Source organism: Trachurus trachurus (assembly GCF_905171665.1).
Source record: "Trachurus trachurus genome assembly, chromosome: 6".
In the NCBI taxonomy this organism is placed as follows: Eukaryota; Metazoa; Chordata; class Actinopteri; order Carangiformes; family Carangidae; genus Trachurus; species Trachurus trachurus.
The window spans coordinates 9,074,316-9,101,219 of NC_139897.1; the positions used below are offsets into that span (position 1 = coordinate 9,074,316).

The 26,904-nt window shown below is 41.8% G+C and overlaps 1 protein-coding gene across 3 annotated transcripts in view; it reads left to right on the forward strand.

Annotated features, from left to right (window-relative positions):
• srpk2 (SRSF protein kinase 2) overlaps positions 1-26,904 on the forward strand; it is a gene marked incomplete at its 5' end in the record, with an annotated part of 72,661 nt that overhangs the window by 27,187 nt on the left and 18,570 nt on the right. For all 3 annotated transcript variants that reach the window (XM_083974065.1, XM_083974064.1, XM_083974066.1), the window contains 2 exons: positions 23,235-23,386; positions 25,770-25,878. In XM_083974065.1, coding sequence (XP_083830191.1) covers positions 23,235-23,386; positions 25,770-25,878 — 261 coding nt within the window. The remainder of the gene's footprint in view (positions 1-23,234; positions 23,387-25,769; positions 25,879-26,904) is intronic.

Sequence of the window (26,904 nt, forward strand, 5' to 3'; positions counted from 1 at the left end):
TGTTTTTTAAATTTGCATGTATAATCCGTGTACGTGGTTCCAGCGTTGTCTGGTGTGTATGTGTGTTTGCAGTTGTGCAGGTGTATGAGCATGCACCTGGATCATGTAGGTGTGATTGGTTGATGGATGACCTATGCTGTGATTACTGGAACTGCCACTCGTCACGGGCAGAGCAAAGAAAGAAGAGAGGAGGGAGGAGGAAAGCGGGAGGGAAGGACAGAAACAGGTGGTAGGTGAGAGGGAAGGTTGGAGGGAAAATACTGGAGAGAAAGAAATGGAGATAGAAGTATAGAAGGTATCATACAAAGGAACCAGGGTGATGAACTGATGATAGAATTGAGAGAATAAAAAAAAAACATGCGCGCCACACACACAGACTTTAGCAACAGGACCTAAAAATTTCCATCTCATCTCCTCTTGCATCCATTTGACACCAGTTGAAACACAGGTTACTGGATACAACTAAACACTTCACTGCCTCACTCCTGCCGAGCTTTCATCTACTGAAGCATCACTGACTCCTCTGTGAATCACTCTGGATTAGTCTCATGACTATTTCTCTCGATTGTTTGGGTTCATGAAATGTTAAACTGCGGTTTTAAATAATGTCAATCGCAGTTCTCAAAAGCTGAAGGTTTCTAATATCTTGTTCTGTCACATCAAAGATCAAAAAGACAAACAGTATAAAAAATCCTCACACTGGAGCGTCTGGAGTCACAGGTTGTGATGACCAAACATTTAACAGATTACTTTTCAATCAACTAATGGAATCAATTAATCCACAATTTTTCTTGTCTTTGTCTTTTTCTTTCATCCTCAACTGTAAGTTCATGCTGGTTTCCTTCTGTGGCTGAATATCTCTGCATTTTGGACAGTTGTTGTTCTTAAAGTGGGTAATTACTCTAAGTAAGTGGCGTTGCAAAGGCTAATGATCGAGCAGCAAGGAGCCATGTGAGGAATTAGCAGCATCAGATTTCCTAGTGGTGGGGATGGTATACTAAATACTGTATGACACAAAAGTGTTATAAAGATTAGCCGCTTCACTATGAGTTGATCAAGAGAAAATGAATCAGCATCAGTTTTGGTAATCAATTAATAAATGATGCAAGAGTGGAAAAAATGTTTTTATAGTTTCTCAAATGTGAGGACTTATCCTGATTTATGTCTTTAGAAATAGAATATTCTTATGTTTAGGGTTGGTGATCAGACAAAATCCCTTTTTTAAGCACCACTTTGGGCTTTGGGGGTTTATGATGGTCATTTCATCATTTTCTGGCATAAAGACACCAATTACTTCACCAGGAAAATAATCTGCAGATTAACTGACATTGGAAAATAATGATTTCTTAGCTCTTTGTTCTAATTATCACAGAGCTACAACAAAGCAGAAGGAGATTACAGAGGAGGGGAGAGATAAAAGGAGAAGGTATAGGACAGGGAGCAGCAGAGGATGCAGCAGGAAGTGTTGGAATGCGTCCAGGCGGTCAGTGAGCCAGGCCGATGCAGCAGACAACATCACATTCTCACTGTATATGGAGCTTCGACTGGCCTATATGGCCTCCACCATCTTCTCTGGCCCGACCCACATCGCTGTACACACACACACAGACACACACACACACACACACACACACACACACACATACACACACAGACATGAGCAGCCCCAGCCATGCCACGACATGACAATAGCTAATGAAGCGTGGCAGGGAGCTAGCTACCAAAGCAACCAGCCTGCACTGCCTGTCTGGTTTTCTGGCCTCCATTATCCCCACCATCCCACTCTGGCTCTGGAAGGAAGCAGATGATTGCCTTTCTTGTTTCCTATCTTCTTTTTTTTCTCTTTTGTTTGGGCTCCAGTCTCCATCTGGGACAGATGGAGAAGGACACATCCTCATGCATGCTCCATCCCTTCCATGCCTCTGAGGGATTTCAGTGATGTAGCAATGGTAAATAAAAAAGTGTGTGTTTGTGTGTGTGTGTTGAAGCTGACCTGAAAAATTTCAGGCCTCGCAAACAAGTCTAACCAGACTGCACACAGCACAACCGTTTCACTGTGTCACCACAAAATAACACAGTGAATTTCCACCCTGCTCAGTGATATCCTATATGGCTAGACACCTCACATGTAGTGTGTTGAAGGCAGTCACCGTGACCAAGGAGCGAGTCATGTGAGCCGGTGCCAGGTACCTGATCTCCACTGTGTGCTTCAGCAGGGTTATGGTGTCAATGGGTGTAGTATGGGGTCAAAGATCATGCAGTCAAAGTACAGTAAAGGATGGTGCTGTTAATGTGGGATGGACATTACTTTGTAATGATTTAGGAGCATCTTCTTTTTTTTTTCTTCTTTTTTTTTTTACCAGTATAACTGTTCCATATGTTCACCTCTGTGGGGCTTTGATTAAGCTCAGTGGTGATTTGAGCAGAATGGTAGCATCAGTATGCTAACATGCTGCATGCTCACCTGTTTACTTAGCTTGCAGTTGCTAATTAGCACCAAGAGCACAGGCCTTTCTGAGGCTGCTGCACATGTGATTAGGTATGTATGTTTGTTAAATTGAAGAAGATGCAAAGTGAGATGATGATCAAGATCACTACAGTTTCCTCAGAGAAGGACATGTGTTTAGCTTCATGGTAATGGCAACGGTGTTGAGATATTGGATTTAAAGAGGAACCATGCAGGATTTCTACCTTAAAACCCTGGTACGGAGCTTTTAACTGGATATGAAAACGTCTCTGGTTTCTGCTGATGTGTCTCTGTTACCTACAACAGCAAATGAGCCCATCAGTGTGAAGATACGCTATTTCTAAGTAGTCTAATTCTATACCTCTGGAAGGCATGGTCGGGTCGGACCACTGACGAAACGATACGAATAGATACATTACTACACACGCTGCAGATAGCTGCTAAAAAAAATTAAAAAAAAAGTTTTCAAAGCAAGTCCAGTCTTCTTTCCGACGTTTCCAAAACAAATCTACTCGCGCCGGCCAGACAAACTTCTTTACGACAGTGGGAAATGCATTCTTCATTCCGGGAAAACACCACCGCTTTCGTCCACAGGGGCCGCCAAAATCAACACTAAATGAAAAGTCTGTACAGGGGCTTTAACTATGCTACAATTTAAACAGCTTTGGAATAATTGTGATGGTTAAGTAAATGACCTGTAACCTGTTACAGGGAGAATGGAGGCTCTCTGCCTTCCACGTCTTTTGGCCGAAAACCAACCTTGCAAGATCAGTGGCTTCGACCCGGTGTCCCGGATCTTGTTTATGACAGATACACATCGTAAAGGGTATATGATATATAACGTTATCCACCGCTCCATGGATTGCTTTCTCGTCAGCTTCATTGAAAACAAATGCACATGGTCGAGAGGAGGGTTAGCAAAACAGCAGAAAAGCAACTGGACTTGCATAGTTCCCCAGATGTTAACTTTATGTTGGCGTTGTTACAGAAACATGAATGTGTGTAGGAATTTTGTCGGTCAATCTGTCCATTAGATGTTGAGATGTTTCACAGGATAGGATCACTTTGACCTATAGAGATTCACCAGAGTCATCAGGATTCAGATCTACCTTATGTGCACCTCCACTTTGACATGCTTAGACTGAAGAATACAAATACTTTCAAGTCTGTTTGTCATGAGCACATTTTCCCATTCGCAGCACCATTTAATTCCCCTCTGAAAATAATCAACTGGTTTTAGTTAAGACTTTGACCAAATTATCACTAAATCAACACAACAAGCAGCAGGAACGCTTATCACGTCTCTGGGCACGGTTTCCCGCTGCTTTAGACTGTGTGTGTTTGTGTCCAGCGCTCCATGTCCCTGTTGACTCTTGGTATGTTTACATGTACAGCATTCTTTCAGTCCTTCATGTACTGTCGCTTTCCCCTCCTTTCTATCATTTCATCTTCTCCCTATTTCCTTCTCTTCCTGTCTTTCTTCTCTCTTCTTATCTCCTCCCTCTGTCTGCTGGTGTCGGTTCTACTCGGGAGGTTTTCAGTTTCTCTGTGGGAACCGGATCTCAGACGGGGTTTTTTTTTTTTTTTCAGTGAGTGACAGCGTCGGTCACGTTTATTTATTGTTGTGACCCACGCTGTCAAATCGTTGTACCACAGTTACCAAATGAATCTTAAGTTTGACATTGGGAACGACATGCACCATTTGTGGAACATCAGACTGATTAGAAATTCACAATAATTCAACTTAATCTAAAATCATTTCGAACTAATTTCCTTGCTGCAGTGCACACACTTCCAATTGGGCAATCTTTTACTGGCCTTTTCTGTTCTATACTGTATAAAATGACATATTGTAAGTCACCAGCTGTGCTCCTAAGGCTACTAATTCTAACCATGCTAATAATAGACTGTATTCCCATTATGCAACAGGAGCTTGTTGAAGGAGGAAATCTGAGGAAAACATTCTCCTTAAGTCATCCCATCTTACTGTATAATGCCTTTAGCTGCAGTACGGATATTTAGCATGCAGCTAGGGCCTTTCCTTTCCCTTTTATTATTTCACAGCTATCTTCCATCAGCGTGTTAGTCTTTCTGGAGTCGACTTTACTGCTAAGACACTGTGTAAGTTATACTCAGCAGAAACAGGGAAATTGAGGAAGAGTGGGAGAAGGGAGAGGAGAGAGGAAAAAAACACGAGATTTATAGTGGAGACAAACAGAGGGATGTGGTGCAACCATAGCCCTTGGAAAGAGTTGATCCCTAAGAGGGGGCAGAGAAAAGAGACGGTAAAGCCAAAGGAGGGATTCTGGAGAGAGAGAGAGAGAGAGAGAGAGAGAGGGAGAGGGAGAAAGAGCAGGATGGAGACATAGAAAGCGAAGAACGGGAAAGGACAGCAGCAAACCTCAGGAGAGAGCCGGTGGAGACGACTGGAGAGCCTCAGAGATAAAAAGCAGAAGGGGAAGGAGAGGAGGGAAAGTGAAGGAAGATGGAGGGAGAAGATAGATGGCTCTCTGCAGACTTGCGCAGTGTGTTGGGTAACGCTAGGTCACCGGGGGACTAATCTGTACTGATGCTGCAGCGCTGAAGCAGTGGAATGATAATGGCCTGTTTGTGTTTTCGTGTATGTGTGTAGGGAGGTGTGCGTTTGTCTGTGCGGTTTTGCATACGCATGTGTGTAAAAGGATGTTTGCATTTGAAGATACCACTCTTAGTCAGTCAGTCATACACACAGAGAAACACACACGCTCACACATATAACCCCCTCACCAGCGCCTCATGCCCTGTAGGACTGAGTCACTTGTCTGCTGCGTAACTGAGAACAGTGTCGGTCTGTTGTGTCTGAGAACATTGCTCAGCTGTTGTTTCTCTTCCTGCAGCATGGTCAAAGATTTTTTTAAATCTTTTTTTTTTTTTTTTTGTCAGTCTGCTTCAGCCCGGAGGTGGGTGGGGTTCACTGAACTCTGGACTCGTGGAAGTCTTCCAATATGCCAACTCGGCACGCTCAGCTCACACCCAAGCGTCTGGTTCGACAGCGGTAAACTGCTGATATCGGCCAACAATAACGCCACGTGTGTGTGTGTGTGTTTTTCTGTTGGCGCTGGCACACACTGCCGGGCCGGGTGTGGCAATCCTGATGTGGGTGTGTTTTGAGCGCTCCCATTTTCATGAGGCAGGCGGGACCGGACGTTCAGACTTGCCTTATACTACAAAATACAGGAATTGAACAGAAAATTACTCAACACAACATTTTCATAATTGATCTGTCAAAATAGCATATTGATTGCTTCAGGATTCTTAAATGGGAATTTTTTATGGATTTCCTGAGATCATTGATAATAAACTAAATATCTTTGAGTTGTGGATTGTCAGGCAATATGAATATGTCCTGACAGCAAACAATGAAGTAACTAATAATGAATATATCTGACAGATCAATTGATCACAGTGATGTTGGATTTAGTCAGTCATTATCTAATCGGATAAACGTCAGACACATCAGCTTCACGGCATTTCCCAAATACTGCTGCTGCTGAATAATATAACAAACCCCCTGCAGGGCAGAAACTAACGGTTATTTTCAATTATTGATTAGAAGTTTTTTTTTTCACTTTAATGATGAATCATTTAGACCACAACATGTCAGGAAATAGTAAAAACTAGACCATCATACATCCCCAGAGTCTCAAAATGATGCCTTCAAATGTTTTATTCGCCACTAACGGACGTCTCACATTTGAGAAGCTGAAACAAGGACGTCTTTTTTGGTTTTTTTTTTGCAACTGATTGATCTAGTATCCTACTCCCTTTGCATAATCAATATGGGATTTAATCTTTTTGCATTAACTCGATTTAATACACATTTTCTAACATTTCTCAGTAGTTCCTCAGAACTTAAATACTGTATTTAAATAGTGTCTCCTTTAATATGGTTTAAAAAGCTGATGGACTGAACTACAAAACTGAGGTTTTACAGATAAAGTTTGACTGAATGTAGGTTTAGTTCCCAACATCTGACTGAGCTGTGTGCAGCTGGTGGAGGGACCGTCCAAACAGGTCATTATCTTTAATAAGCTCCACTCTCTACAGCTGGTTTTACACATACCATCGCTGGTCTTCCCGGCTCCGTCCCGCGTCGTCTTGAGACCCAAAGGCCCCAGTTCCTCTCTGTCCTAACAGTGCTAAGTAAAGCTGTGACTCCCAGTCAGACACACACTGGCATGCTAATGAGCTGACATTCAAATCATATTATAGAGTATTTTTAGGAGCAGCGTTGTCTGGAAGCTTAATTGACATTGGATGTCTCTTCAGAGCGCTCAGAGTGTATTTCAGGCTACAAAGTTGTTTGAATGGTCATAGTGATGAAGAGGTGATAATGTGTTATGGGTGTTGCATTTCTGATCTGCATGTGACATGTTGTATGTTTGCTTGTGCTCCGTTGTTCATCAGATATATACATCCTGGGCCTATGCTATAGTATGTGTGCATTAGTGCCTATGTGCCTACTCCAGACTCAAATGTGCATAGAGAAGGACCCTTAGCAGGTGGGTGTCACAAGCCCATGTGACTAATGCTGGAATTCAAGGCTGGGTTGGTGCTGTCCAAGCGCTGCTGTGTCCATGAGCGTACAGCAGAGAGTGAGTGGGAGCTAACTGTGGTCTCTCGGGTCGTCCATCCTCTCTTGTTTCCTGACCTATGGAGTTGAACCCGTGCCGGGATACTAAGAAGAAATGGGGTCTGGCTCTGTGCGTGCTGCGGCTGCGACACAGGGCCCTCCGAAACAGGTACTCGGAGGAGAGGAGACGCCGAAATAGAAGAGTGAATATGTTGCAGGGTTGGTGGACTGACAAGACTAACAGGCGAGGCTGTAGCTGTGGTGTGATTCTTGTTTTCAGATGGTGATGTGTGAGTATTCTGGTGTGTGCGGTTTGTCTCAACATCTTATTTAAAAAGACAGACCCTTTAGGCTCCTCTGTAAGACTTGTGTAGAGGAGGAAAGAATGAGTAAGAGCAAGGTGGCAGAGGGGGACTGGATTGACAGGACTGAATAATGATTTTCATTTTTGCGCTGCCTCTGCAGAGCCGTGGTGGTTTTGTTTTAGCATTACTGTTGTTTACCAGGAAGACCTGCAATGTTAAATATTTAGAAGATGGACAAGCAGAGAAATGTTCAATCCAGAGGGAAGGACCGTTGCTTTGGTAATAAACTAAGTTCATGTATCAAGAAAAAGCACTCTCTCAAATATGAGGATTTCCTGCTTTAATCTGTTTTAAATGACAATATGTTTAATTTAGTCGTGCTGTGTAGTAGAATATCATTGGGTTTCAGATGATTGATTGTACAAAACAAGCGATTTGAGGACTGCATCTTGGAAGGCAGATTATTTGATAATAATCTTTTTTTATTTGATTTTCTTAAATATTTTTGTTACATGTTCAAATAAGCAAATCCTGAGTCCAAGTCCAGATTTAACAGGTGGCATGTATGGAACATGTTGTGTGTGTGTGTGTGTGTGTGTGTGTGTGTGTGTGTGTGTGTGTGTGTGTGTGTGTGTGTGTGTGTGTGTGTGTGTGTGTGTGTGTGTGTGTGTGTGTGTGTGTGTGTGTGTGTGTGTGATAGTTTCTAACTCAGTCTTTGAATAGAATCCAATAAACGATAGCAGAAACATGAAATCGTTCAGGATTCTCTCTGCAGAGTGATTTACACACTGTTTGGAAAAATGATAAAAACCTGCATTCCTGCAGTCTTTATGCTGAGACCACTGCTTCTTATGAGGCATCCTGCTCTGGTCATGATGTTGATTTGTGCATCTCATTGAGAGAAAACACCTCTATTCCTGAAACAGATCAGAGGAGACATCTAAACAAAACAACCTTGACTCTCGGTCTCCCGTATACAGTAAAATAATCCTGGATTAAGATAAACAATGAGAGGAATTCAATCCAGAGGAGACCTCTGCGATCCAGCCATTCAGTGCAGATGACAGTGACATGAATGTGGATGAGGACCGGGGAAAACGTCTGTTGACTTTAAACTATGTAAAGCTCTCTATTTGTGCTCTTGCCAGATGGACAGGCCTATATTGTGCCTTACATACTGTGTATATGTAAATATAGATAGATACATATAGATCTAATTAACAGTGACGTCCATGACTGACAGCGATTAATAGAAATGATTTAGAGTGTGCGTCTGAAAACTCATAACGCTATGTTACTTTTCAAGAGGATTATTGTTACCTAGCTGGAGATGGGGCCTTCGGTATCAGTGCGGCCCCATGGGAGCGCTGAGCAGGCCGCAGCAGCAGCGCTAATAATTAACACTCTCTAACCAGCAATTACATGATTCGTCAGTGTTGCTTGTAATGACTGTGAACTTGGGTGGATTAGAATATCTAGTGAAAAACAAAGCTTTACATTTTTCTCATGAAATTCCCACCCCATCAAGGTATTTGCAGAGTTTTAATTACTGCTGGTGATTAGTGGAGCTTAGATATATAAGATGATCTCATTACATGATCAAAGTAAAGCACTCATATAGAGGATATATAATGAGGATGCTGTGCTACCGGTAACTTGTAGCTTAGCCAATATTGACTATTGATCCAAAATTCATGCATTAAAAGTTTTTTGAACAGTGATTTACTACTAACCTTGTATGAACTTGTATGTTTTGTTTTTCTTAACCTTAAAGCAGAAGTAAGCGGAATGTGTTAATATAAGTCTTAAAGCAGAAGTGAGTGATATATTTGTGTTAATATAAGTCTTAAATAGTTATATCTTCCGACAGCAATCACTTACATAGAGTGTTTGGACTGAAACACGGGTCTCTCAGTCCCTCTGCTCTGCTCTGAGCCGAAGAGAAAACATTTATCGTATCCTACAGTTTTTATCCAATGAGGAGAGAGAACGGCATGCAGGGCTGTGTGTGCAGCCAAGGAACGCCGTGAATGTGGTGACGTAGCGACGAGGACTGTTATGGTGCGTTCAAGGAAACTCGTATTTTTCCGACCGTGAAGTGGTACCAGTTCGATCTGGTACGAGTTCACCGGTCGGAAGTTACGAGTGGCCGTTATAGTGACTTTCACCGGTAAAACAGGTCGGAAAAACACGAGTGGGTTGCCTGGAACGCTACAAAGTCGTAAGTTGTGACTTGAAGCTGTAATTTACGATTTCAAAAGCCTGCCTGGAACGCAGCATTAGCGAAAACGACCGGATCACTCACTTCTGCTTTAAGTAGTTAGGCTATATCTTCCGACGGCAATCACTTATATAGAGTGTTTGGTCTGAAACACGGGTCTGTCAGTCACTCTGCTCTGCTGTAAGCCGAGGAGAAAACTTTCCTTGTATCCTACAACCTTTATCCAATGAGGAGAGAGAACGGCATAAAGGGACGGTCCTCTCTGTGTGTGCAGCCAAGGGATGCGCGTGAATGTGGTGACGTAGGGACGAGGGCGGGGACTGCTAACTCCATTGGCTGACAAGAAGTTAGCCAAAACGACCAGATCGCTTACTTCTGCTTTAAAAACAGCTGATATTGATCACAATTACAGTGATGGAATGGTTATATGGATCAAAAAGTCGCAGTCGTCAGTGGTTATTGTTCCAAATTTGTGAAAAAAATATTGATTCGGGGGAAAACCGCCATTTTATCCAGGTGTGAGTAAATCCATATATTACATGGTATCAGATCGATGCAATGACTCACACACTTAATCTTGTGTTTTGGGGCATTGCTGATACTGGTATCAGAATCTAAACAACTCTAGGTGACAACAAAGGATGTGGATGTGAATGGACAGGAAATGGGAAGCTCCATTTTCACTATGAACAGTTGCTTATATTATATTATAATTTATATGCGTTGTATTAGTCTGTATCTTTTTTTAATTGGCAGTGATTATGAAAAACTGTGTAATAGCACATGGCACTATGTAGAAGTTCAGTGTTCAGAGAGCTTTTACTGCAGCTTTGATAGCTTTTATTGCGTCCTTGCTTCCTGTTGAGAAAACTCTTGATCTGGTCCATGGAGAGCACCACGGGTGAATATACAGTATATATGGCATCATGAATGAAGCTTTGCAGGCTCCCGCTGTGCCTGCACGTCTCTGTGTGTTTGCTGCATGTGTGCCTGCAGTATGTTTATATTAGTAGGATGTTACATACACGCACATGGCTCGTGATGCTCTCGCCTGCTTTAACAAGTGTGGGTGGATGTAACCTCCACAATACCAGGCTTTGTCGCCCTGCTGACGTCATTGGAATGTATAAATACAGAAAGAAAGCAGTGAATGAGGGCACTATAGAAGGAAGAGAGCAGAGTGTAAAGTGCATCACACAATGAAGGAAACGGCAGATACCCACTGGCTCTGTGCGTTAGATGTGTGGTTGGATGTTTTCATACAGAGCAGAGTAAACCTAGAAACCCGGACTAATGGGTTTTTGTACAACAGGGCACAGGAAACACGCATGATACGCACAAACAGAAACAGAAACATGAATATTGTTAAGCTGGTATGCATGTGTGTGCTTGTGTGTTTGGGGATGTGAATGTTTCTCTTTGTGTTTAGGAGATAGTGATGTGCTTGTCCTCCCGAATCTGCAGGCATGTCACTTGATTTTCACTACCTCAAGGCGTGTGTGTGTGTTTGTGTACATATGAGAGCCCAACAGCCATGCAGAGCAGTCGTCCTGCTTTCCAATGCAAATTTTATTCCAAGTCAACTGGTTTTATCACAAGGGTTTTCCATGCAGACACACGTGTGTCTGCCTGCTGCAAGTTTATTTTAGCACACAAACATCATTTATGCATGCTATAGGGGGTTTGGATAGACTTTGCTTATTGGCTTTTATTGCCTGTTATCTGTGAGCATATTCACATTTGTTACCGTGTGTGGCAATGCGTCATACAGCGTATCTATAGAGTTCAGTCAATCCAGAATAGCATGTGTTCTTGTATCCATTTGCTGCCTGTGGGGAATTTCAGCAACAGTCAATTTAGCCTCTATAGATTGGTGTTGCCTTTGGACAAAGCTGAGGCTGAACGTTTGTGCTGTTTACTTGAGGCCACAGTATTAAAGGGTTAGTTCAACATTTTGGAAAATTGGCCCATTGCTCTTTTTAGAACGACGGAGCAGAGCCGCTAGCTGCTCAGAGCTACGCTACGGAGGCTCATGGGATTTCTTGGTTTCCCTCTCTGTCTCGTAACGTTCCATTATTATCTCATAGCGTGGTGAATGTGCAGGTCACAACTTGTCCACAAGAGTGTTTTGGAGTTGTTGGATTGTGTAATTGATGAGTTTGATGAAGGAAACAAAGAAATTCCACTAGCCTCCGTAGCGTAGCTCTGAGCAGCTCGCGGCTCTGCTCTGCCGTTCTAAAAATAGCTTGTACCGACAATTAAAGGTAACGAACCTACTCCTAAAACTATAAGGATTATGGCAATGGGCCAATTTGCCAAAATGTTGAACTATCCCTTTAAGAAACTTTTAAGCTCAAACAAAGAAAGCTGCAAAAAATGCTGCAACCCACAGCTGGCAGTTCCGTGTCTCTAGTAGCATCTCCGGTAGCATCTCAAGAGGATGTGTGGCTGTAAATGAAACACCCATTTAATGCTGTAAAATGTAAAGATTAATTTAAGATGCACATGTATTTGGTTATGATGCCACTTCATTGATCCATGCAAAGGAAATTCAGCTTTTACAGCAGCTCAGGGAAAAAGGCCACGCTAATCTCAATGTGATGAATACTGTAGACAAAAGCAACTCAAACTATACTTTACATGGATGAAAAAGAAATCAATCGTTGTGCAACAGCAGCTGCCAAAAAGCAAGATAATTACACATTTCTTTATTAGCTAATCTGATTTTGCTAAATCAACATGTAGCTCCGTAGATGACATAAGAAGGCAACAGATCCACCAACATTCACTGCACAATAGTCCGGTTCAGCTTCAGAGTCATCACCACATGAGAGGCTGCTCATTTTGCGGTGAACCTGCGTCATTGTGAGCTCGGCGGAGGAGCGGTGGATGTGTGGAGGTCGACAGACAGAACCCTCCATTACTTTACTTCCCGGCCTCTCTATTTGACAATGGAGTCTTCCACACCAGTAAACTGCAAGTATACTGTAGAGACGGGTTATTTAAAGAGGCTGCTCTTTTCGCGAGGCTGTCTCTGTTATTTACATATTTTAGGTACAGTTTATCCGGCTATAGACTGTCAACACCAGATGCTTCGCTCAGGCAAAGCACAGACATCCATTGGGTTTTCAGTGTTGACACTTTAAAACAATTTTTAGCATCTTTACAGCCGGTACGATTGACTGCAGTGCTCACCCTGCTGGATCTGTCAGCAGCAACACTGCCTCACCCTGAGATATTAGCAATTACGTCAATGAAATGATGGCCCAATATTGATTTTAAAGAGGTTAACACAAAATAGGAGATGTGCTTGTGTCTGACATTACAAAGTGACAACAAGATTTTTTTTATGCAGGACATAAAATTCATGAAGTGAGTTGTAATTCCTCCAGTTTCTTTGTCACGACTCCTTTGCTAACTGCATTTCTTCTGCGTCTGTACAAAAATGACTAAAGTATGGAGTTAAATCTGACAATGGATATCCTCTGTAATCTAAAAACTGTTTTTAGTGCTTGTTTGAAGAAACTCATCATGAAACAGTGGGGAGAGAGGGGAAGCCATTGTTTCTCAGACATGGAAAAAAAATTGATTAGATATTGTTTGTTCTTAGAAAAAGAGTCTGATTATATCAAATCAAAGCAATCCAGTGATGTAAGGAAGAGTTATTTTTCATTATGCCTCAAACAAGCCTATTATACCAAAAAGTAAAATAAACAAAATCAAGAATAGAGGCCTGAACAATAAAAATAAAACACAGGCTATAATAAACTGTAAATCTCCTCTGAGATCCCAGGAGCCGATGTTGTCTGGGCCTCTCGCCTTGTTGCTTGTTGCCAGTGAAAATCCCTCTGCAGCCAAAATAGAAGCGCAACATTATGGCAGGATCCACTCTGATGCTGTGCACTGTATCGGAATCTAGCGCTGCACCTTTTTCTGATGTATTGCGTTGAGGACTGTGTAGTATGGAACAGGATCCTACAGAGCCATAATGTGCAACTAGAGGTTATGTGGGGGCAGCGCAGCCCGTGACGTCAGGCTGCATCCTGAAAATAGCGGTGAGATCTCAGCTCTCACAGCACAGACAGATACTCCGGAGGAGAGGAGAGAATGAGTCAGCCGTCCTGCCGACACGGGGGCCAAGATGGAGAGACGGAGAATGAAAGATTAACGATGAATCAATCAGAGGTAGAGAGACACCACCGCTGGAATGGATAAGCAGAGCTGAAGGACACCCGCGGTCTGAATCCCACGCCTTAGCATCGAGAGTGGAGGATGCTGCTCCTGTTGCTAAGGAATACCTGTTACCTTGGTGATAACGAGACATGTTTAAGGATGAGTCATCAAGTTTGAACTCCAGAGCGGTCAGCTGTTTTAATACGGCTATCTTGCCGGTTGGAGACGCGTTAGCAACGCTCTGTGACTTTCTCTGTCATTAGCAGCAGGGTACATCATGGATGTCACATCTCTGAAGGCATTTGGATGAAATCATTAGACCCAATCAATCACTAGGCAGTGGAAACTCGCAATTAAGATTCCTCTTCTCTCGCATGTAGGACTTGGAACAGAGGATAAATGCATCAAAGAGGCCAGCCATTTATTCCTGGAATCTCCATGAGAATATGTTCATGGAAATCTCTTGTAATTATGTTTTACATCGATAGAGGACGTAGAAATACCACAGTTCAGATATAAATACATACAGATATTATATTCCTTCTTTTTTTACATCCGTGCATGTTAGGTATTACCATTGAGGTACACTTGAAAGTGATAAAAGTCAAAGAACAAAATGGGAAGCAGTATGACTACGTGTATTCTGGCCTCACTACAGTAGGAATACAAAGTTACAAAGTGACAAAGTGTTCAAAGCCAAAATGAAAACAGGCGCCCGTGAAAACATCTGTGCGCCGGGCTCATTATATTGTCTCATTGATTTTGTTTTCATTTTGCTTTCCTTCTATTTTTTTTTCTGGCGTGGTAGATGATATGTGTCATTAAATGAGGCGAGCACACTGAGACCCAGATTCCTCACCAGCAGGAACAGGAATAAACAGGCGCTTGTGGAATTCTTTTAAGTGGTTCAGTTACTGATTTGTTGTGGATGAAGGATTCACCACGCAGACGGCACAAACAAAGCGGTCCGACAGAAATGCACGCCGACCAGAATCCTCAAAGGAAATTAGTCCGTAGGTGGAAGTTGTCCTTTTCCACATGGGGACACAATAAATACAATCCCACAGTTCAAATATAGAAGGAGTCGAGACGTATGAGGACAGTGATTATATTCTGAGGAAAGAGGGAGTCAGAGTTCACGCTGGTGCAATTGAAACGGGAGCCGCAGCGACGAGGTGTGAAGCACATGAGCACACAGTTATAGTTAGAGCTCTTTAGTCAGGTGCAGATTATCCATCTGAGTAAACTGACTTTAAATATGTATTATACAATTGTTGTATATTACAGTAGGCTACCGGTCAAAAGTTTGGATACAGTGGTTTTTCTTTATTTTCATTACTTTCTACATTGTAGAGTCAAACTGAAGACATCAAAACTATGAAGGAACACATGTGGAATTATGTAGTAAACAAAAGTGTTAAACAAAGCAGAATATGTTTTATATGTATAGTAGCCTATGTATGTTTTATATAGTATATGTTATATTTTTTGAAGTAGCCATATTTTTGCTTTGATGGCAGTATGTCCGTGAAGGTTCTCAGTCATCCAGGTCATCTTATTCTTGTGGAGTTGTAGGAGGGGGATGGTCATGGCCATCTCAGTTGGGTTTAAGTCTGGTGGCAGATAACAATTTTGTATTAAAGGGATAGTTCAACATTTTAGCAAATTGGCCCATTGCCATAATCGCTATAGTCATAGCAGTAGGTTCGTTACCTTTAATTGTTGGTGTAAGCTATTTTTAGAACTGCCGAGCGCAGCCGCGAGCTGCTCAGAGCTACGCTACGGAGGCTAGTGGGATTTCTTGGTTTCCCCAGGAGCAAAGAAGAATAAAAAAGTAAAAGAAAAGAAAATAGATACAATTTAAAGTTATTAAAAATAGCTCAGCTATAAGCACATGAAAAGAGAAATGTTTTTAACCTGGATTTAAAAGTGCTTACAGTTGGGGCTGATTTCAGTTCTGCTGGTAGTTTGTTCCAGTTGTGAGCAGCATAACAGCTAAATGCTGCTTCACCATGTCTGGTTTGAACTCTGTGCTCCACTATCTGACCTGAGTCAGTAGATCTCAGAGCTCTACTGGGGTTACAGTGTGAATGTAGAAAGTGATAAAAAAAATAAAATGAAGAAAAACCATTAAAGGAGAAGGTGTGTCCAAATGTTTGACTGGTACTATTAGACTATTTAGTGAAATAATATGGTTTGGGCTCAAATGAGAAGTGGCCTAGAGGTAACAAGATCGTCCCTGTCATGGTTACAATAATAAACATATGGTTGAGGTTATACAGTAGCAGTGTTTCCTCTCCATTCATTCCGGTCGCGTTGTCTCGCTCTCTTTTTTCGATCCTCTCGTCAGCTCCAAACTCAATCGTCTGCACCTTGTTAACGGGCCACAGTGTGGTTTTTCACACAGCAGTCAGTGAACTCAGGTGAAAGAATAATATAAACAGTCTCAGTACAGATCAGTGGTTGCTGCTGCCGCTGTGTTTTTAAAAATGAGCAGGTTTGATTCTTGTGTCGGACATCGCGTTTGAGTGCTAGTGGAAGAGCAAAAAAAAAACAAAAAACGCCACTACCTCATAAAAAAATCCTTGCGGAAACACTGGGTTATAGCTATGGCTACCATTATGGCTCTCATCATCGCTCTCACCTGTGCTCTGCAGTCACACACTTGGGTGCCTTAGGTGTGGTTCATTTTGACACTGACAGTTTGGCTGTGGGCATGTTGATAGAGATGAACATACACAACCTGGACAATAAATTGTCATGCTGCTGCTGGGTTCTTGTAATTGCAGATAAAGAGGTGCATATTTCCAAATGACCACTTGTTTCAATGTTGATGTTTTTAGTGGCTCCCTGTCAGCAGTTAATAGCAACAAACTAACTGCCCAGACAGGATTACGTAATGTAGCATGATGAGGAATGTACTGTACTGGGAGGGGAAAACCTGCTTTACGATTGGTTAGGAATCCAGTGCTGAGCGGCGTCTCAGTTTCCACCTCCTCCCTGTGGATCCTGTGAAATGAAATCAATTTACACTTGTTTTCTGGCTCAGTATTCCCCACATCTGTCAACACCACGTAGCCTTTTCCACTGCAGGCACGACAGAGCTTAGTGACACAACTGGTTTTCAGATGTGATAGAGGACACGATGTTCGTGCTCATCATCCCTCGAATAATTAACAACAAGACAAACCCTTTCCAGTAGCTGCAGCGTTAACGCAAAGATCAAACTAATCATGTTGGACTTGAAGAACGTCTTCTTTAGTAGGTCTGTCAGCTGATTCTCACATAAATCACACTGGACACAGGAAAAGTGTGTCAGGCTGTTAGAAATCTGACGCTGGGGATGCCATTGTTGGGTGTGAGCGTGAAAAGACACCACAGTGAAATCGAGGTGTGTGTGTGTGCGCGCGTTCTTATGTGTGCATGCACTTACACTAAGGATGGAAGAAGCAGTTTGGACATGTCTGCACACATAACAAGATGCTGAGGGATGGACGCCTTGGACGGCACAGGCTGCAGTTGTTTACCTCCACAGCATCGCAGGCTGAAAGTCTCCTGTCTCAACCTGTGCTCTGCAGTGGGTTACTCCATTAAAAAGTGCAGTACTTGTTTACTGTACCTGGAGGTTAAAGCTGCACTAATGCAGGAGTAGACAGCGTTTTTCTGACACACACGCACCTGGCTCATTTTCCATAAACATTAACACACAGGACGTTCATGATGGTTTGTACACTGCAAAAACTCAAAATCTTTCCAAGAATATTTGTCTTATTTCTTGTCAAAATGTCTCATTTCTAGTCAAAATGAATCTCTTTCCACTTAAAAGAAGACTCATCACCTAAAAAATTACTTGTTTTTAGATCATTTTCACTTGTTTCAAACAAATGTTTAATTGAAATAAGTAGAAAAATCTGCCAGTGAAAGCAAGTTTTTTTTGTGCTTGTAATAAGAAAGAAACACTTGCTCCACTATCAGAATTTTCTACTTACTTCAAGTGAAAATATGCTTGAAATAAGTAAAAAGTGTCTAAAAACAAGCTACTTTTTAAAATTTGATGAGTCTTATTTTAAGTAGAATTAAATTTATTTTGACTAGAAATAAGACAAATATTCTTAGTAAGATTTAAAGTTTTTGTAGTGTATTACTTCTCCCTCTGCCCTGAGGCGAGGTGATGATCACACACCCATCAACCCCGAGCTGTGACAGTTTGTATACCATCCTGATAATTGACACAGCTCCACCTTTACACACACCCAACACGTGTCCTCGGCTCAGTTTGTCCCACTAACGACTTAACGACTGACTGGAATGTCAGCAATGAGGAAAATGACAGTGATCATCCGTCAGTCACTCTCGTAAACCTTTACTCTGCAACGCTGCGCGCACATGCACGAAGATCAACAGTTTGTAGCAGACTTAGAAATAAAAGACGCTAACCACAAATGTAGTTTTCTGTTTTTCTATAACAACTGGTATTTTACAGCACAAACATTCTGTAATTTTGGGTTTACTGTATCATAGCCAACTCCATTTGTGCCGTCACTTATTTTTGCAAAATCCAAGTGCAGATACTTGGTTGAAATTAAAGTTGCAACATCTAAACAGGACAGTCGTCGCTGTGAGAAACACGCCTTGTGCTTGAGGAGGAAATTACAGCTCCGAGTGTGCAAATTAGTGCCAATTAGTGGAGAAAATTGATTAGTTACCGTTGACCAGAGGGAGGAAATGAATCACTGCTGATTGGTCAGGATGAAAGCCGTTGCTCCTCAGCAGCACATGTTAAGAGTCACTTGGTAAAACGCAGATTCTATTGGATATTAAAACCTGATGCAAAGTAAATAGAAAAAGCTCTAAACAGGTTCTTTTTGTGGGAGCCAGATATTTCATGGTGGATGATTTAACCATAAACAACATAATTCACATGGATCCACATGAAGTGAGCGAAAAACCGGGTGAGCTGGTTTCCAGACAGTTTTTCTAACGTCTGTGTTTTCTGCTCGCTCAGCACTAACGCTCTCTCCACCTCCACCTGTTTGCCGGTTTGATTTAAGGTGGAATGATGTACAGTATATGTGTGTGTGTGTGTGTGGTATGTATCCATGTGGATCGATTCATGTTGATCAAAGCCTCTTCCCACGTGTAGTTTGTGTAGAAAGGCTCGATGTCAGATGAGCTGATGAGATTTAAGATGAGACAAATCTTGCTTCAGCACTTTTCGTCCTGTCATGTTTTCCTCCCTGATCGTGTTTGTTCTATTAATTTTTATTTTTTTTCTGCCCGTCTCTCCTCTGGGAAGCCTCTCTCTCTCTGTTTTTTTTTCTCCTGTCTGCTCTTTCTGTTTTTCACTGCCTGTGTCTCTTTTGTACTGACTGCTCTCTCTGCTTGTCAGCCTACGACTCTATCGCCCTCTGTCTCTGCCCCTGTCTCTCTCTGTGTATGTCTCTTACCTGTCTCTCTATGTCTGCCTGTCTCCCTGCCTCTGTCCGCCTATATCTACTGCTTATGCCTCTATCTTTGGTTCTTGGTTTTGTCTATATGTTTCTCTCTATATCTAACTTCCTTTTTCTTCTTCCCTCTTTATGTCTGCATCTGTTTTCTGTCTGCATTCCTCTTTTTTCTGTCACCGGCGTCTCTCCTCTGCCTGTCTTTCAGACTTTCAGACCGATGCTGCTATCTTAATGTTTTTGCTGTTGGCTCGTGTCCAGAAAGTTATGGGGGGGCTAAGTGTTCGTACAGCCAATGGCAAGATGAGCCGTATAAAAGCACTGAGCTTATAGACGTGATGTATGACACCCTACGTGACTGCTTTGGTAAAGAAGCAGCATCCGACTGCAAGGACACAGCTCTCTGCTGCCTGTGTGTGTGCGTGCAAGTTGTAAAATAGCAATAAAATCTCAATGCCAAGTTATCTTCTGTCCTTAGCTGCTTCACAGCAAGAACCACTGCCGTTGTGTGTCTGTATGTGTGTGTGTGTGTGTTGGCCTTGCCACCACATTAACACTTTGTGTCCCGGATCCCACCACCACCACCACCACCACCTTCCAACCCCCCTTTTGCTCTGCAGTTGCCATGGGAACGCACCGAGAGCCTCCATCATGTGTCTGCGCCTGTGACCGCAATTAAATATTAGCTCACAAGCCCTGGCTTTGTGTGTTCATGTGTTCATTTTTTTTTTTCTGTCCCAATTTAGCTTTTGATCATGTTGCCGGTGCCGTGATGTGACGCTGAATAAGGAATGTTTGTCAAGCTCTCAGAGTTGTCTGATTCACAGAAATACAGGACAGGAGTCGAAACAGACAGTTCTCTAAAGACTGGAGTTCATATGGAAATGTCTGATTGAAAACCTTTTTCTTTTTTTCTTTTTTTAAAATATATTTTTTGGGGCTTTTTTGCCTTTAATCGACAGGATAGTTGAGAGAGACAGGAAATGGGAGGCAGAGATGGGGGAATGACACGGAGGATAAGGCCGCTCGGCGTGGGATTCGAACCGGGGTCGCCTGCAATGAGGACTATAGCCTCAACACATGGGGCGGGTGCTCTACCAACTGAGCTAAACACCGCCCCCTTTTTCTTTTTAAATTAATTTAAGAGCACATAGCATCTTGTCTTACAGCACTACAGTGAGTGCATTTATATGGAAGATAAATATATAAAACATCTTTGAGTCAAAATACTTTTCGCAATCAATGTGAAACAGTTAAGCAACATCAGACATAAGAACGTGCTGTGTTGATATTCAGTCCAACATCCCACCTCCAGTACACACATCAACAATAATAAGCAACAACAGATTGTGATTTCTTTGTTTATTTCATGTCACGCCAACACAAATAGTTCTACAACTGGATCGGTAAAGGGCTGTTGCTTAGCAACATAAACATTTTCTTTACCTGTGCACTAGCTTGCTACTTGGTCTACACGTTACTATGTGCTATCCTGCACCAGCTGCAGCACCTTGTTTTGTTTAGTTTAGTTTAGTTTAGTTTAGTTTAGTTAAGTTTAGTTTATTGGTTTAAAATATACAGAGACAGTGCACATTAATTAACATTTCTGTTAACATGCTGGTTTAGCCAAGTTGGCTAATTTTCAACCGTAGTCTCTGGGGCAGGTGCCTTGAGCAGTACAATAATTAAAATGCATTAAAAACAATGCCTACTTATAAAATATATTACATACAATAAAATATAAAACATTATAGTTTCAGTGGATGGTCACATACTTGAACATCTCTCATTTGTTACAATACACTAATATTACACTAATTAACAGTTAATTGAACATCTGTAAAGTGGAGTGATGCATGTAGTTATGAGTCCCAGTGCTATTGTTATCTATACCAGCACTCATGGCACTCAGCTCCTCATCCAATCAAATATCTCTATGGTCTGAATTAACCTCTGTAGCCAGTACCACACTATGAAGATGTGTGTCCCTAAAACACATGGTACAGTAACTTGTGTAGAAAATGTACTGTGTGGTGCCCCATCAGTTTTAGTGAGTTTCTGTATTTGGTTGTATTGCATGTACTGTATTTGCAGCATGTTTCATTATGCTGCATCCCCTGTGTATGTATGCATGTGTCCATCTATGTCTATTTGATGGGTTTTCTTATGTTACAATGTGTTGAGCATTAGGGAATCTTTGCTGCACGGTAGTTTGTCCTGACACGAGCAGCACATTTGTAGTACAAGGACGTCGTAGAGGTTCAGAAAGCAGAAAAACGTTACACTCGTGTTCCCAAGTTCTCCACAAATAGCCATGTGTGCCATGGCAACGTCCTAAAAGCAAAACAATGAATCCCCCCGCCTGATCAATCACTGTAAGTCACCCTGGGTAGGAGAAGCCAGCTAAATGCTAAACTAGTAACCCCGGCCTGAAGAAAGGGGCAGTCTGTGCTCTGCAGCCTGGTTCATGTTTTTCCCTCTCACGGGATCAGGTCCATTTTAGACATGGGCAGCAAAGTGGAACAAAGCTGTGCAGTGAAAGGGTTGACCCACCCTGATCAAGTCTAATCTATGCATCCATCTGCCATTAGGTAGATATTGTGTTTGTTTGTCAGCAAGATTATGAAAAACTGTTTGGGACGAATATCAATGATGGGGGGAGGGTGTGAGCCAGGAAATAAGTCATTATAATTGGTGCCAATCCTATGAAGCGACAGATCCAAGAATCTTTTTAACCACTTACCTTTGAAATTACATCTTTCTTTCTTTTTTAACCTCTCAGAAAATAACATCATGTGAGTAAAACCACATCATCAGATCTGTGAGGTTGTTGTCCAGATCCTAATCTGGATCAGTTTCTTCCACAACATCCAGATTATCATCTGGAAAATGTTGATGAATGAAGAAAATGTTTGTCCTTGGTGTGATATGAGCTATGTGATCTGCGGAGAGCCATTCAACTTGAATACTGCAATCAAGATGGCTATTGTTTTTACATTGTAGCACGCTCTTGGAGGAGAAGACGTTGTTTTCTCTTGATTCTGGATGGTGTCCATGTTTCTGCTGATTCATGTCTGAGGTGATGGGTGGGTGTGGATTAGTTCGACCTGACTGTCTCCGAGCTCCAAACAGTGTCAGCAGCTGCAGTTACTGACTTGACTACACACTGAATCTTTTTGAAATCTGACACAGTACTGTCTTAAGTTCCTGCAAACGTATCACTATTTTGTCACAGGTTGTTTTTGTTGTTGTTAAAACACAGTATAGTAGTTTAAAATCAATGAACCTCAAAGCTGTGGTTGAAAATCGGATAATAATGTGGCAATGATGACAGTTTAATTTTGCTTTTAGTTTAACAGAATGTATCATAGGGACTGCAGGAATATCCATCCATCTTTAAGCAAACTTGTTTGGGTTGAAGAAAGTAATTTGTCAAACTTACTTCAGCATGTTATTACAGTAGGCTTGGTCCTCCTTGTACAAAAAATGCTTATCAATATCAGTTAGCTGGGATTTATTGACCTCTTGTCAATTTGAATGCCTTTCACACACTGGTTTTGGGCTTTCAGTTGTTTGTATGAGTTTTTGCATGTTATTCTCTATTTGCTGAGCAGCATTGATGGTCAAGCCAGCTGTGGTTTGTCTTTTATTTATTCCAAAGAACAGAAATGCAGCATGTCACTCAAGTCTTTTTTTTTTTCTCTCTGCTGAAAAAACCCAGTCTCTCACAAAGTCTTAAATGTAAAAGCTTTGGTAAACTCAGTACTGGATGAATCATTGTTAATGGTGGCAGTCAGCAGCACACACTTTAAGAACTGACATTTATATACAGTGTATACAGAAAGATTGGAAGTCATTATTTTGATATTAGTCATCTGCTCTTAGAGCTCAGTCTACAGACGCACTCGCTGTGAGTCACAGACAGAAGTCTTCAAATATGTTTTCTCCAGTAAGAAAGAAAGTAAGCTACCTGAGAGGTTACCTGACTTTTATCCCACTCTTGTGTTTACAGGCCTGACACCCAGCAGAAAGCCCCAGTGAGCGCTCCTCCTCCCCCGCCGCCCCCTCCGCCTCCCCCTGAGCCGGCAGGGCCTCCCGAGCCGGAGGAGGAGATCCTGGGCTCTGACGATGAGGAGCAGGAGGACCCCGCAGACTACTGCAAAGGTCAGCACCACACACACACACACACAGAGAGACAGACCACGCACACTGAAGCCAGTCTGTCCCAGCCCATTACTTCCACTCTCCACATCTGCCGTCCGGGGCTCAACAATGGCCGCCCTGTCTCACACCGTCTCCTGTGTCTGACTCTGTCTGCGTCGCCTCCTCTTCCTCCCTCCGTCCTGACAGGATTTGCAGCAGTGTCGCTTTAGCCATCAGTGTGAGACGCTCAGTAGTTGTGACACCAGCATTTCAAGGTTGTTTGGTTGTTGCCAGAGAGGAGCGGCAGACTAGTTCCCTGCAGAGGCACACGGTGCTGAAGAGGCTCATTTACATCGCTGCTTCAAAAATGTGCAAATGTTTTAGATTTCTGTCAGTCTTGTGATGCATTTTCATCATATCATATACCATGATACATCATGAAGGGTCCATTCATATACAGTATCTCATAGTGTAGGTCGGAGAACACCTGATTTTCTAATATTATTATCAGAAACTCATCTTGGAAAAGGAAGCAGAGCCACACTGTCAGTTCTCACATGAATGTGATGAAAGATAACAGATCAAACCAACATTATACATTTTTGTTTCAGACTGTCAAGTTCATAAAGATCCCTAATTCAATTCAGTTCAATTCAATTCAATTCAGTTCAATTCAATTCAATTCAATTCAATTCAATTCAATTCAATTCAATTCAATTCAATTCAATTCAATTCAATTCAATTCAATTCAATTCAAAAAACTTTCATTTTAGGGCTCAAAACATAAACACATTAAAACACTACAAAACATGAAAACCACACCAATGATGCATAAAATCACATATTTTTATTTACGACCATCTTATCAACTTTAAAAAACTTTGAAAGTACTTTGTAAGTACTCAAAAGTGCACACACTGTTACAGGAGTGGCCTCTATAGTCTTTGTAGTTTGCTGTGTGTGAGTCTCGACCTCCTGCTCACCTTTCCAGCGTGTCCATGCTTTTATACTTGAAACTACACCATTTACCAATATAGTGTTCAATAAACCTCACCTACAACAATGTAAGCCTGGCAAGCTCCTCTCCTCTCTGTGCCAGCTGGAAGTGTCACAGTGGCAAGAACAAAGAGGAGTTTGATGTCTAGTTTTAGTTTGTCATATTCAGCTCTATCTTAATAAACAATTACAGAATTTGTATTAGTATTAGATTTTTGCTCTTATTTTATTTTCTCATTAAACAAACCATTTGATTTTGTGTGACATTTCTGACCTTTCAGTGACACTCATGATGCCGGATGTTTTCTGTCTAAATTAAAATGGTTTTTCACTAATAGAATCATGTTGAACTTTTACTTCATCAATAATCTCATTAAGACCAAGACCTCCTTTGCTAGATAGAATCATGAGGCTTGGTGTTTCATAACAATGTTGAGTTTGTCCAGGTTGAGTCAGCACAATGAATGATATTATACTGTATTCGTGTCTCCTGGGCAGAGGTGCAGTGTGTACAGGAATGCACAGTTGAGGATACAGCTCCAGGAGCAGAGCTGAAAAAAGCTCTCACCTGCTTCTCTTGTGCAGCGCTAGATTACTTTCATTTATCAAGCACCAGCAGCGCTCACTATTCACAGACAGTTATTTTCATCTGATGCTTATTAGGCCGACTTGATTAATAATTTTGTCTTGTTAATACCAGAGTGCAATATGTAAAATGCCTGTCATATTTTTTTTTAGAATCCAATGTCATGTCAAATGTCTGAAAACCTTCAGATGTTAAGTTTCAAAACAGTTGTGGTTTACATTCAGGTACAAATTAATAGATTTACATAGCTGAAATCAATATTCAAAGGTAGGCAATACCTTAAAATACCTAAAATTCTACGTTTTTCAGATTTCCATTAAGCTGTTTTAGTAATTATTTGATAAAAGAAAAATGTGTTTCAACGTATCCTCATAAATGAAGCAGTGTAGTGCTACCAACAAATAATATTCTCCGGATCTAAGGTAATCTGCATGCTTAGCACGGACCGCAGCAAGAAATCATATCAACACCATTATTACAGTTGTAGTGATCAACATCCCCATTAAAACCGTGTCTCATCTCAATTGCAATATGTTTTGTTCTCTTTGTTTTTGTTTCTTAATCGCCTCACGCGGCGCAGCAGATACCTGCCGCCGGACGTGTCCCTGCTGTACTTTCCTCCTGCTTCTTTGTTTCCTGGTTGTAAAACACTTCTCTCCTGTCAGGCGTTGTGTCTGTTTGACCTCCCTCCCTCTGCCTCCTGCTCTGCCTCCACTCCTTCCTCACTAATGGATTACATGTCATTGCCTGGTTATCTCTCACAGTCGCCTGTAACCTTCATCTTCTCTCCCCTCTCTCTCTCTCTCTCTTTATCTCTCTCAGGAGGGTACCATCCGGTGAAGATCGGGGATTTGTTCAATGGGAGGTACCATGTGATCAGGAAGTTGGGGTGGGGCCATTTCTCCACCGTATGGCTGTGCTGGGACATACAGTGAGTCGCACACACACACACACACACACACACACACATGCGGTACACACAGTACAGCTGGTAGAGCGCATGCTTTCGAATTCTACTTCCCTCTGCTTTCATGCTCATAGACCTTCACCACCACGAACACGTCATAACCCAGAAAGAGCACTCAAGGTGTCGACAGTCATCCCCCTGCACCTCGCTCTCATAGAAACCCACACACAACATCAAATACACCACACATGCACCTGTTGACGGCATCTGGCACATCACCACGACAACGGTTGCAACCCACACCACCGTGTACTGGCACCAGCTCCATCCATTTGCACTATGATGATGTTTCTGCGTTGACGTGGCGACCAGGGAGGATGGATGACAGTGTCATCAACTCAGTGTCACCTTTCACTGACTGACTCACACTCACACAGTCACATACAAACTCAATTACACTAATGGTGGTCGTAAACTAGTGGGTTGGTGTTGGATTACTTTACAGTTAGTACCTCGGCTTGACTAACAGTCAGTGGCCCCTGGTTATATTCACTATGTCAATATTGATACATAACCTCCTCTCTCATTCATCCTAACATACATGATTCACTCAGGAATTTATGGCAGAGGAATATTTCTTTCTTTCTTTCTTTCTTTCTTTCTTTCTTTCTTTCTTTCTTTCTTTCTTTCTTTCTTTCTTTCTTTCTTTCTTTCAGTTCTAGTACTACAGTTTTTATGTAAATTATTTATCTCTTCTTTGTCTTTTCTTTTGTATTTTTCAATGAAAGATAAAAGATCAAACCAGCATAATATATTTGTGTTTCAGACTGCTTTAAGTGCTTTAAGATCCCTTAATTCAATTCCAAAAACGTTATTGTCCATCACAAAGTGCTAGGAAATTGTAAACATAAACACATGAAAACACTACAAAACATGGTTTTATTGCTGTCTGTTATGTTTGCATTATGTATAAATTGTCCAGAAATAGTGCTAAATGTTTAGAATTACAGACAAGTAATGAAAGGAACTAATTGAATCTTAAGATTTTCC